The sequence below is a fragment of the Podarcis erhardii genome (genome assembly GCF_964252035.2).
Source record: "Podarcis erhardii genome assembly, chromosome: 5".
NCBI classification, from domain to species: Eukaryota; Metazoa; Chordata; class Lepidosauria; order Squamata; family Lacertidae; genus Podarcis; species Podarcis erhardii.
The window spans coordinates 65,873,697-65,887,275 of record NC_138509.1 but is presented as its reverse complement, the minus strand read 5'-3'; the positions used below and the strand labels follow the sequence as shown (position 1 = coordinate 65,887,275).

At 41.7% G+C, this 13,579-nt stretch overlaps 1 protein-coding gene across 8 annotated transcripts in view; it reads right to left on the bottom strand.

Annotated features, from left to right (window-relative positions):
- The window catches only part of ANKMY1 (ankyrin repeat and MYND domain containing 1), a 43,165-nt gene extending 32,710 nt beyond the window's left edge, over window positions 1–10,455 (bottom strand). Inside the window, exons 1-4 of one of the 8 annotated variants that reach the window (XM_081861508.1) lie at window positions 10,256–10,455; window positions 8,256–8,382; window positions 2,434–2,740; window positions 436–582 (exon numbers count right to left, since the gene is read on the bottom strand). In XM_081861508.1, the coding sequence (XP_081717634.1) occupies window positions 436–582; window positions 2,434–2,740; window positions 8,256–8,359 (558 nt within the window). In that variant the 5' untranslated portion in view covers window positions 8,360–8,382; window positions 10,256–10,455. Of the gene's footprint in view, window positions 1–435; window positions 583–1,565; window positions 1,669–2,433; window positions 2,741–5,591; window positions 5,985–8,049; window positions 8,383–10,255 lie in introns of those variants that run through there. The other 7 variants (XM_081861510.1, XM_081861513.1, XM_081861509.1 and 4 more) reach the window with 7 other exon arrangements.
- Window positions 10,456–13,579: the final 3,124 nt, after the last annotated feature.

Sequence of the window (13,579 nt, the reverse complement as noted above, 5' to 3'; positions counted from 1 at the left end):
ATTCTACATCCGCTCCTCTTACTAGGTACATCTGGCATAGACCCCTTAAGTATGCACGGGGGGGGGGGGGGGGAATCTCCTTAGTAAACTGCTTCAGAGCGCTTTTTGAAATATACTTTTCCATTTTAGTTTGCTTTTATACACAAAAGTTTGCAAAATCCACACCTTATCCAGCTGCTATTACCTGGTATCTATCACTTCCTTACACATTTTCTAAATTCTGTGCAAACAGATAGAAGCAATATGTCCTATGTTGCTTTTTTTGTTGCGCACAGGACACTAACTAGCTTTGAAGTGCATTCATTTTCTAATTTTAAAATGAGCAAATTTGTACTAACTCTGAAACATTCAAACACAGAAGTTTTCTGCAATTACTTGAACTTCACATCATACCTATCAAACAGCACTATGATAATTAGAAATACTTTTTATTACCTGAAATTTTCTTCCATCATTAAACTCCATGATACCGTAGCCTTCTTTACGGCTAAGATAAAATGACCCTATAAATTTGGAGCCATCAGGCCAGAAGTAAACCCCTTTGCCATGACGGTGATCTTTATAAAACTGCCCCACATATCTCTGCAATAAAACAGAAAGAAAGTTAGGGGAGAGCAGGTGAAGTACAGTGGCAGTTACAACCGACTGCAAGTATGTATCACAGAACTCTCATGAAGAATATTATGGAAAGAAATAAAAGAAGGATTTAACTAGTATTTTCAATACAGTTTAAGCATGGTAGCATTCATTTCCAAGTCAGGGAGGCTTATTCCACTTGGCTTCATCCTGAGGAAATGACTGCACAGAAACATATTGAGAATTACAACATTTAATAAAAATGGAATATATGGAGGATAAAAGTTCAAACAAAGTTAGTATCCCTGTTCAATCCAGGATTTACAGTCTTGGAAAATTTCATTAATATCAGATTTATTAGGGTGAATTACTTTCATTTCAAATCAGAAAAACTGGGTAAGAGTATACACTCAACTATGACAGAGATATACTTATTAAATTTTGCCTTTGCAAGCATTACTGAGTGTAAACAAGGAAGTCAGAGTGATCTATTTGACAAAAGGAATAAACAGAACACATGAAATTTTATTTGAAAGCAGCAGACCTGAACTATTTAGTAATCTACACATTTGTGACTATAGGAAGACCGCAACTTGCACACATTTAACTTGTGCGTATTCAGCTTTACGCGTACGGCAAAATAAATAAATAAATAGGAAGGGGGCAGAAAGGAGGTAGGGTTCCAGGAAACATGACTTTGGAAATTGCATCTGCCACTGATCCCACTGGGTTTTGACTATACACAATTTTGGCTGTAGACATGATCCCTGGAACGTAACCCCCGTGTAAGCTGTGGACCTACTGTATTCCATATCTATACCCTTGTAGTTGCAAGTAGCAGCAAGAACAAACCACTGTAGCAGCTAGGTCATCTGGAAGCCAGGAGAATGACTTGTATTTTTAAAAATAACTATCTTCCCCTTGTGCTTTCTGTGCTGCCTTGCAATAGTACATACAGTATTTTAATTAAACAAACATGAATTACTCACAAAAATGATAACTGCATCTAAATACATTAGAAAGGGTCTGGAAACCAAGCCTTATGAGGAACAGTAGAGGGAACTGGGTATGTTTAGCCTGGAAAAGAGGAGACTGAGAAGAAATTATAACCATCTTCAAACTGTGCATAGCTTGGCATTAGATGCTGGTTGAACTATGTATCTTATTTATTGAACATTTACTGTTTAGACTTGAAACTAACATGACTAAACCTGCTTCCAATAGTACGTTTTGTGAACCACAGTTAAAATGTTAGACTATAGGCTGCAGTTGCACCTAATATCAAGTTTTAGTAATAAACAAGAAATTAATATTTTATTAAAGTTGTTATTTCCTATGGAAAAGAAGTCACACTGCCTTTCAAGGTGCATGCATGTTTTAGGCTGCAATCCTAACCTTGTCTATTTAGAAATAAATCCTATTGATTCCAATGAGGCTTACATCCAGATAAACAGAAGAAGGTTTGCATAAACTAATGGGATTTACATCTACGTAAACATGCCTAGATCATGTTACAGATAGGTAGCCGTGTTGGTCTGCCATAGTCAAAACAAAAACAAAAACAAAACAAAAAAATTCCTTCCAGTAGCACCTTAAAGACCAACTAAGTTAGTTCTTGGTACCAAGAACTAACTTAGTTGGTCTTTAAGGTGCTACTGGAAGGATTTTTAATTTTTTTTTTTGTTTTGTTTTGTTATGCCTAGATCATGCTATTAAACAAACATTAAACAGATAGGATTCCGATATAAAAACTTACCTTGGCTAGTTTTGTTTATGATCATCATTATATATAAGAATAGCAACATTTTTAGATGCATAGAACATACATTGCAACATTTTAATATTAAGCCGGTTTACCTCACCATTGTCCCACGCAAATTCTCCATACCCAAGTTTTAGATCCAATGCAAATTCTCCTCTATAGCGAGAACCATCAGGCCACTCTTGTACACCAACTTTAGTTTCAATCTTGTTGTTGTTCATGTCTTCTTCACAATATAATAAATATTGCTGTTCGCTTTCTTCCTCATAATCTTCAGCCTCTTCTTCTTCCTCTTCTTCATCACCATCATAATCAAGTGCAGATTCTGGCTCATGCTCAGTTTCATCTTCCAGTTCAACATCCCTTGACATGCCACGTCTTCTCTTTTTTTTTGGTTTCACTCTGAAATCATTATTACAAAGAGTCGCTAATGTTAAATTACCAAACTGAGGACACAGAACATTAATTAACCAAAGACCTGGTGAAAGAGATACGTTTTCGCCCAGAGCCTAAAGATATGTAAAGGTGGTACCAGTTGAGCCTCCCTGCAGAGAGCATTCCACAAATAGGGAGCCACCGCAAAAAAAGGCCCGCTCTCATGTTGCCATCCTCCACACCTCTTGATGATGAAGGAGGCACACAAAGGAGGGCCTCAGATGATGAACGCAGGGTCAATATTGCACCTCTGAAGGGTTTTTAGTCTGTCTGAGGCTTACAACAATTTTAAAAAGAAATAATGCTAAGATAATTTTAAGAAAGTGGGCATCCTAGTAATTTAACGAAATACGCGGGTGGCACTGTGGGTTAAACCACAGAGCCTAGGACTTGCCAATCAGAAGGTCATCAGTTCAAATCCCCACGATGGGGTGAGCTCCCATTGCCCTGCTCCTGCCAACCTAGCAGCTCAAAAGCATGTCAAAGTGCAAATAGATACCGTATTTTTCGCCCTATAGGACGCAATTTTTCCCCTCCAAAAATGAAGGGGAAATGTGTGTGCGTCCTATGGGGCGAATGCAGGCTTTCGCTGAAGCCTGGAGAGTGAGAGGGGTCGGTGCGCACCGACCCCTCTCGCTCTGCAGGCTTCACGGACCTCTCCGCAAGCAGCGGGAGCGTTCCCGCTGCTTGCAGAGAGTTGCTTGCATGCAGAAGCCTGTGCGCGCTGAGCTCAGCGCATTCAGGCTTCGTGGACCTCTCCGCAAGCAGCGGGAGCGCTCCCGCTGCTTGCGGAGAGTTGCCTGCATGCCGAAGCCTGCGCGCACTGAGCTCAGTGCGTCCAGGCTTCGCGGACCTCTCCGCAAGCAGCGGGAGCCAGCGCTGGGCTCCCACGGCTTGCAGAGAGCTGCCTGTTTGGGGGCTGGGGCGGGGGAAGCTCGGGCCTCCCCCGCCCCAGCCCCGCACCTGGGGGGGGGAAATATTTTTTCCCCCTTTATTTCCCCCCCAAAAAACTAGGTGCGCCTTATGGGACGGTGCGTCCTATAGGGCGAAAAATACGGTAAATAGGTACCGCTCCGGCAGGAAGGTAAATGGCATTTCTGTGCACTGCTCTGGTTATCTAGAAGCAGCTTCGTCATGCTGGCCACATGACCCAGAAGCTGTACACTGGCTCCCCCGGCCAATAAAGCAAGATGGGCGCCGCAACCCCAGAGTCAGTCATGACTGGACCTAATGGTCAGGGGTCCCTTTACCTTTACCTATCTACAGGAATGTTTAATACAAACAGCCATACCACAGCAACCAAATGAAAAGAGCCAGCGGAATCTTAATGCAGAATCTAGTGACTATATCTAGATGCCTGACTCTATAGAAAGATCATGTCTGCCCTTTGCCACCCATCAAACTCAAGTGGTACATAAGAGAGTTCACCCCACAGAAGAAAATCCCCCATACCGATACCACCTCCACTATTTCATGGCACTTAAATCACGTAAAATATGTCAAGTATTTCTCATACAGAGAAACAAACACAAACATTCTCCGCCCCCCACCCCATCTATCTACAATATGTTCCCCTAAAGAGATTGGCCGGGGCTGCCAGAGAAACCTGTTAATTACGATAGACAGATAAATCAATGTGCTTGTATATGGCACACCACACTCCAGTGATTTTGGTTTTACCTGTCACAAGATTTTTAAAAAGTTTACAGTACATTAAGCATCACACTTCAAGCCGCAGGGGTAGTTCTGCATAAAACTTTTCAGTACCCCTTGCACAGGTGCATTCTTCATCTGCCATAGGCAACATTAGTATGCTCCTGATTCTGACTCTAAACAAACACTGAGGACACATTTTATGCACTGTGGGAAGCAACCGTCATAAATCAATGTACTTTATGGCACCCACCAAGCTGCTAGCTTTAAATACTCGATCAGTTGGTAGAGCATGAGACTCTTAATCTCAGGGTTGTGGGTTTGAGCCCCACGTTAATTATTCATTATTATTATTATTACTATTATTATTTATACCTCGCCCATCAGTCTGGGTTTCCCCAGCCACTCTTGCTTCCTGCATTGCAGGGGATTAGACTAGAATCTAGATGATCCTTGTGGTTACTTCCAATTCTAGAATTCTGTAGACACAGATATGGCCAAATGGTACACACAGTGTTTTTTTCTGGGGGGATGCAGGGGTACGCACACCCCTAAACATTTTGTGAATCTTTGTACTTTTGTCAATTTACTGTATTTATTTTTCCATATTTGGACTATAAAATGGTGATTTTCTTGAGTCAAAATGAAAGTACCCCTAAATATTTTTTTTAGGAAAGAAAGCATTGGGGACATATATACCCTTTGCTCCTGTCCAACCACATTACGTTTTTATGTGGTACTCACTCCCAACAGTAAGCTCATGTTTGGTTTTCCTAAAGTGGTTAACGAAATCTAAAATCAATAACTTGCGTCATTTTTAAATGCTTACACTTAAAAGTAAAACAATAAAAACACACCAAGGTAGGAGAGAAGAAAGCCTCACAAATTCCACCAGTTTTCACCCATCTATATGCACCCACCCACCACGTGCCAGAATGGCCGCGTGTCCGTTTATGCCTTCGCACACGCAGCCCAGCTCCACCGTTCACACGTAACTTTCCCCACGCGTGCACACCTGCAGCCACGCGGGGGGATTGTGACGCGCCTGGGCTTCCGCCAGAGGTCTCCCGAGGACAATAAACCTCTTCCCCCCCAACCCACCCACCCTCCAAGTAAGCAGAAGCCCCGGCTATGAGAAGCCCCCGAAGGCGGCCCGGGCACCCACCCAGGAGCCGCAGCGGCGCCCCCGGCAGCCTCCATTCGGCCTGGACGCCCAGAGAGAGGAGGCTCTAGCTCTGGCTGAACCCGCCGGATCCGCAGAAGAGCCGAGGGCGCAACGTAACAGACCCCCGGTGGCCGGAGAGCGGCTGCCCCTCAACGGAAAAGGCGACGCGCGTCTGGTCCGCTACGCAGGTGCCGACCGACTCCCGCCAACCCCTCTCTCCCGTTTGGGCAGCGCCGCCTCCCTGTTCCCATAGAAACCGAGGCGGGGGGGTTGGCGCAGGCGCACGCGCGGCCTCCTTGGGCCCAACTGCCGCGGGCCCTTTGATCTCTGAGGTGACTTTCCTGCCCAGGTGTTGAATTGTCACGTGACGGCCCTGCCCTCCCACCACCACGCCAATTCTCCCTGATTCCTTTCCCTGGAGGAAAGCCTTCTTTCGTACTGTATTCCTATATCCCGTGTTTCTCACAACAGTGAACAAACTAAGAATAAAAATATTTATTCTATGCAATGAAGGATGGCAGGCACATGTGTCCTTCTTTGTTGCTTTCACCGCTCTTTGGTGATCAGGTGTCACCTTTAGCAGAAAAATAATCTACATTCAGTCACGCCTTGTTGGTTCACAATGGTATGTAATTATAATCGGATCTAGACTGAAATTTGAAAATATTGGGTGCATCTTTTTCTTTCCTGCAGCAGCCATAACAAAGATGCCCAGTCGAAACAAAATTAAAAAAAATCCTTCCAGTAGCACCTTAGAGACCAACTAAGTTTGTCATTGGTATGAGCTTTCGTGTGCATGCACACTTCTTCAGATACAGTACCCATTGCTTTTCTACAATAAATAAATGTTTAGGGGTACTCTCATTTTGACTCAAGAAAATCACCATTTTATAGTTCAAATCAGGGAAAATAAATACAGTAAATGGACAAAAGGCTGTCATCAGGGGTAGCAATGGAACTGTCGATTCAGCATGCTAGAGAAGAAACTAAAAAGTTTTAAATTTGTAGTTTCTTCTCCCATTAGGTTCACAAAATGTTTAGGGGTATGCGTACCCCTGTGTCCCCCCCCCCCAGAAAAAAGCACTGAAGATGCCTACTAATAGAGAACTCATTCTCTGAATCCTTGGCATAAAAAGCCCAAGTCAAATTGATATGGCCCCTTTAGATAGATGATCCTTCATGTAATGTGTTCCTGCTTGCCATCATTTGTAACTGCTTGATAACCTAAGAAGAGCCATACTCTAGATCAGGCCAAAGGCCAGTCTAGTCCAGCCTAGTCACAGCGGCCAGCCAGATGCCGTTGAGAAGTCCACATGCAGGACTGAGTAATGTAATGGCAAGCTCGCCACTTGAGATTTCCAAGCAACTGGTATTCAGATATATTGCCTGTGATGCTGGCTATCATCATATTGCATTTGAGCCTTGTCATGTTATTGTTACTCTCTAATAGGCTGTGTGAGCTACCTTGCCAGGTGGTTTCTGTACTGTGACATACATCTATAGGCAAGTCATCCTGTCTTTTTGTTTTTTGTTCAGCAAGGTTGTCCCATTCTTCCTGCAGCCATTTCCTGAAGCGGCTGGTTCTTTTTTTTCTTTCCAGAACGTATTTACACCTTCTGCACTGGAATACAGATAACTATTTCCCAACTTTCAGTCCAGCCAGTATATGAAAATGAAATATCAGAGTAACCAACTTGGAAGTGCCAATCAAAGGTGGGAAATGCTTCAGTTGATTGTGGAAATGCGAAAACAAATGATACAGAATAGGCATCAGAATGCACTGGTTGTTTCCAAATGGTCACAGATGGCAAGCTACTTGCACAGCTATATTCTGATGTTTGCAAGTCAGGATGCAAAATTAAAGCCCATTCCAATGGCCATTTGTGAACAAGCTTACAAATCACTATGTAAACTGCCAAAGAACCCTTGGTTTACCCAGAGTTGCCCCACCTCTTCCTTGACCTCAGAATCTGCCAAGGCCCCTATGAAGTTTTGTTTTGGTGGGGTTGTTTGTTGGAGACATTGCTTATTTTGGAGGGAGATGTTCCTGCTTTTTTGTTAGCGTTTTATTTACTTTGAGGAGTCTTGGATATTTTGCCTAATTTTTGGAGATTGGATGTGTGTCCGAACCTCACCAGTATTTGTTCTGTTAAATGGCTATTTTATGGTGCCCATGAAAAATTTCTAAATTTGCTCCTGGCCCCTAACAGGTTGAGGACTTTTTTAATGCATTCAGCTGTATCTCAGTTAAAGAATATGCAGTAGCAATATATAAACAGATAATTTAAAACTCTATAAAGCAATCAGTAACAGAAAATTATTCAGCACCTTTAAACAAAAGCCCAGCATGACCACAAATCACAATAAAATAGTAGAAATCAGAACCACAAATTTCTACAGCCTGGTTAGTCATTATGTAAAACAACAGTTAACAATTTCATTTAAAAGAGCTGCTTACGGACTTGTAGGGATACGGCCTGTCCAATCTCACTTGAAAGAGAATTCCACACATATCCTTTTTAAAGAAGCATGTTTGTCTTTAAAGCTGTAAATGTCAACTCGCACATCTCTGAGTCATTATATAATTTGAACGGTTATGAGTTCTGCTGTTATTCAAAGCGGAGAAAAGCCTCTCCCTTAAAATGGCTTGGTCCTTGCTCTTACTCAGTATCAGTGCTCAGTTTCTTCTTCATCATCATCATAACCAAGTGCAGATTCTGCCTCATTTTCAGTTTCATCTTCCCCTTCGTCTTCTCTTGGGATGCCATCTCCTACTTCCTCTTTGTTCACTCTGGAATCATGATCAGAAAGCGTCACTAATGTAAATTTACCAAACTGAGGTCATCTAACCCTAAACTCACATCTAACCCTAAACTCACAGATTTCAAAGTGACTTACTTGGAAATAAGTATGCTTAGTGTGCCTATTGACCATTGCAAAAAATCCCTTTGTACTTCTTTTGTTCAATGCTCTCCCAGCCCTCATTTGACAAGAGAGTAAAGTAACACCTGGATAAGCCCTCTGGGGTTGCATTCTGGGGATCGCTCCTAAAGCCAAAATCACATATAGTCAAAACACATTGTGTGAAATGGCAGGAGGGATTGCCAGAGTCTTGTTTCTTTCTCTCTCTCTCTCTTTTTGCCAAGCACTTTCTACCTCAAGGATCTCCTCTCCCCCTCCCCCATATTAACCAATCCAGACCCTGCAAAAAATTACCATCTGAGGCCCTTCTCTGTGAGCCTTCTCTGTGAGAGGTCCAGAGGGTAGCAAGACAAGAATGGCCTTTTCTGTAGTGGCTTCCCACTTGTGGAATGCTCTCTCCAATAACTAATAACCACTAAACCCCCCCCCCCCGGGCTATGGCATTTTATTTAAAACACATAAAGGGTTTTATGATTAAGTGATATACAAATGCTGTCATATAAAGCAGTAAATCACTCAGCATCTACTAAAATAGCAGACAATGGTAATTGTAATGCATTGGTTCCTTCCAAACAGCCATAGGAATACATGGAGAATTCTGCATTGTCTCATTCATATATGATTATTTTAAATTAATGTACTTATTGAATACATTTATATGCCACATTTTAGGGAGGAGGTTCCACACAAGGGAACAAACACAAATGTATAAATTAAAGAATGTGAAGTACCAATATGTAAAGCACCTTTAAACAAAAGCCCAATATGACCATAAACCACAATAAAATAGTAGAAATCAGCACCGCAGATTTGCACAGCCCAGTTAGTCATTGTGTAAAACAACAGTTAACAAGGCCAGCTTACAGACTTGTGGGGATATTATGGCCTGTTAATATCACTTGAAAGAGTGTTCCACATGTATCCTCTTTAAAGAAGCACGTGTGTCTTTAAAGCTGTAAATGTCAACTCACACATCTGAGTCATTATATAGTTGGAATTGTTATGAATTTTGGTCCTCTCAATCAGTATCAGTGGTCAAATAAATAAATTCCTTTGGAGTGTTGGATGGACTTCCCCCAAAGATCAGCTTCAGAGCTTAAGAGTACTTCTAGATCTGAGCATCCATCTGATGTCCAGGTTAAGCGACCAGAAACATTCATGATTAGATCCTGTTCCACTGTCAACCCTCTTGAATTAATCTGTCTTTGTATAATGTTTATTATTATTGCCATAACTGCATCAGGATTTTATTTTTCTAACCTGCTTTGAGACCAGTGGTTGAAAAGCAGTATATAAGATGCCAAATAAATGAATCAAATCACACTTGATCCCTTGTACTATGTCGTGCTGAAGGACCAAAGGGTCTGAATATGACTTCTTTTCCCCTTGCATGAATACTGGCAAGAAATACCAAAAATCCACATTTGGTACAGAAGTTTGTAGGACAATGCTGGCCCAAATTATTTTACCATAAAATGTACCAATGCTTGGGTGTCTGGGAGTCCTTTCTGTGCTTTTATGAGAAGGTTCACACTTTCCTTTCAGATAAGTTTTATACCCTGTGGTTCTCGCAGATAAATAATACCATGAAATGTGCCCTAAAAACAAGAAGGATCCAAATATGCCATTTGAAAAAAAACCACTATTTGAAGCCAAGCATTTGTGGGATGGATAGGGATTCAAGATAGATTCCTGATCTGGCAAGCTTGAACAACATTAACTTTAGGAACTCGTGCACTAACCTGTGTTTCTTGGGTAGAGGCTCAGTCTTGTTTTAATGTGTGTGTATGTGCAAGAGAGAGATACTTGAAAGAATCTACAGAACATGACTTCACAATGGCAGTTGGAGCTATTATTTACAGAATCAAGGAGTTACGTTTCCATGGTACTAGATTATTCCATGGTACTAGATTAAAGCAAAGATTATGGCATAATGCAACCAGTGACTTGCGATCTCAATCACACGCAGTCTGTAGTCTGCTGGCAGTAGGATTACAATATGGGCATGTCTTTAAGTTAACATCTTACATTAAAAACCTGACAGTACCAAACTATCGAAGGCTTTTCACCAAAGCCAGACTAAACGTCTTTCCTTCTGCAGTGTTGGATGGCAGGTTGAGAGGAGTTCCCTACCAGGACAGACTTTGCTCGTGTGCTCAAGGCATCGATTCCATAAAACATATTTTGTTTTTGTTTTTTAAATAATATTTATTAAGAGTTTAAAGATTACAAAAAGAAAGAAAAAGAATTAAACAAATCAATATAATAAAATACAAAAACAGAAACAAAAACACTACATGAAACATTGAATTAACAAAACAAAACAAAAACAATTAAAAACACTTCCAATATTTTCAATCTTAACTTTCATTCACTTATTTCATTGACTTCCTCACGCCTCCCTTTTTGTATTCCACTTCAATTAACTGTTTCAGCAATTCCTTTCCATCTTCATCTATTTTCTGTCCTGTAATTAATCTTAACATATTCTAACCTTGTTTTTTTCCCTTTAATACATTAACAATCTATCTGTACCTAGTTCCTTATAACATTTCTGCCAAAGCCATATAACTTCATTCCACCATTTTTCTATAGCTCATTAATTTTGCGTGGACAGGCGGAGTCCCCAGATCCCGAGTGGTCCCCCCCGTCATGTGGAATAACGACTCTAGACAACGTGCTATGGGATTAAATTGGCCACAACTTTATTAAATTTCAAATGTGGGTAGACCTTGGCTCATGCATTGGGCGTTCTCCCTCCCTAGTCCCCAGCCGGGGACCTAGGGAGCATCAGGGTTATCCAGTGTGTGGGGGGGGAATGGGCCGGCTCTGGAGAACATATGTTCAAGCAGAGATAGCCGCCCCCGTTACGCCGCCGCAGGGGAGAGCAATGACGACCTTTCGGCGTACGGCCAAAGCCTCCCTTCAAAAACCCCTTTAACGGGGAACCCTGGTATCGCCGCCGCAAAGAGGAAGATGGACTAAAGGATTCCGCCCAAGGCCTGATACCGCCAAAGTTGTGACGTTTTGCTACGGGAAAGGCGAAACCTGCCAATGCAGGGAAATTCCTTTCCGGCCCTTTAACAGCGACCTTATCGTAGCAGCGCCCGCATACCTGTGGAGACAGGTTAACCTGCAAAACCTATGAAGAAAAGTTAACCTGCAAAAGAAGACATTAACTGAGGGTGGGTAGGGTGGGAGAAGCTCTGGAGCCAAGTGAGGATTACTAATTAAGATCCACCCTCTATTGTGTGGGCAGGTAATCCCTCCCCCTACCTGGCCTGGTTTCCCTGGCAACGCTTCCCCCAGGTGGGATTGGACAACTCACTGGGGTAGGCGGGGACCTCCAGGTATCCCACCTGAGGGAAGGCAAAGCCTATGCTGATGGGGCCACTCCAGATCCAGGGCTGCACGCGTCCACGCAAAGGGCGCCCCCCCGTTTTAAGTGGGGAGCGGTCATTACAATATTTCTGTAAATAATCTTTAAATTTTTCCCATTCTTCTTCCACTGACTCTTCTCCCTGGTCTCGGATTCTGCCAGTCATTTCCGCCAATTCCATATAGTCCATCAACTTCATCTGCCATTCTTCCCGGGTGGGTAAATCTTGTGTCTTCCAATACTTTGCGATGAGTATTCTTGCTGCTGTTGTTGCATACATAAAGAAAGTTCTGTCCTTCTTTAGCACCAATTGGCCGACCATGCCCAGGAGAAAGGCCTCTGTTTTCTTTAGAAAGCTATATTTAAATACCTTTTTCATTTCATTGTAAATCATCTCCCAGAATGTCTTAATCTTTGGGCATGTCCACCAAAGGTGAAAGAATGTACCTTCAGTCTCATTACATTTCCAACATTTATTTTGGGGCAAATGGTAAATTTTTGCAAGCTTGACTGGTGTCATGTACCACCTGTAAATCATTTTCATTAAATTCTCTCTTAGGGCATTACATGCCGTAAATTTCATACCTGTGGTCCATAACTGTTCCCAGTCAGCCATCATAATGTTATGTCCAACATCTTGTGCCCATTTAATCATAGCAGATTTCACCGTTTCATCCTGAGTGTTCCATTTCAACAGCAAATTATACATTCTTGACAAATTCTTAGTTTTGGGATCTAACAATTCTGTTTCCAATTTTGATTTTTCCACCTGGAAGCCAACTTTTTTATCCAAATTATATGCCTCCATTATTTGGTAATAATGAAGCCAATCTCACACTTTGTTTTTTAATTTTTCAAAACTCTGCAATTTTACCCTGTCTCCATCTTGTTCCAAAATTTCCCAATATTTCGGCCATTTGGCCTCCATATTGAGTTTTTTCTGTGCCTTCGCTTCCATTGGTGACAACCATCTTGGGGTTTTATTTTCTAACAAGTCCTTATATCTTATCCAAACATTAAACAATGCTTTCCTAACAATATGGTTTTTGAATGCTTTATGTGCTTTTACCTTATCATACATAAAACATATTTTGTTGCACTGTGCAAAATATGAGCAAGCCAGGGCTGAACTGATACTACCCTTGCTGGTACCTTTCCCGGGAAAATCAGAGACTCAGTATGTCAGGTTCCTATTGGAAGACCAGACAAATGCTAGAACATTAGCAGTGGCAAAGTTTTTATCAGTGGTTGCAAGAACCAATGATCCCTATATTCTTAACAAAATGCTTGTTTAACCTGGAGGTAGGCTGTATGAATTGTGTATTGCTTTGTAACGATTTGTTGGATCTCTGGACCGTAATAAAGATTGTTGTTGTTGTTGTAGATTATTCCATAGTTTCTTAGATGACAGTATGAAATGCTGCAGAGAAATGGGTTTTTGGTGTGTGCTAAAGACTAAAGAAAATTGATTTGGGTAGGTGGTTCTGGACATACTGCATCTCTGGATTTTTAACTATTTAATATTTACAAATGTATTTATGGTGTGGTGGCAGACACATCACATATTTCATGAATGCAGCATACTGGCCTGGCATCCTAGTTATCACAGGTGATGTGAAAATTTATCTCACCAGTGTTTGTAAAAGTCTAGAGTAACATGTCTCCAGTAAAACTTTAGAGGCAGGAA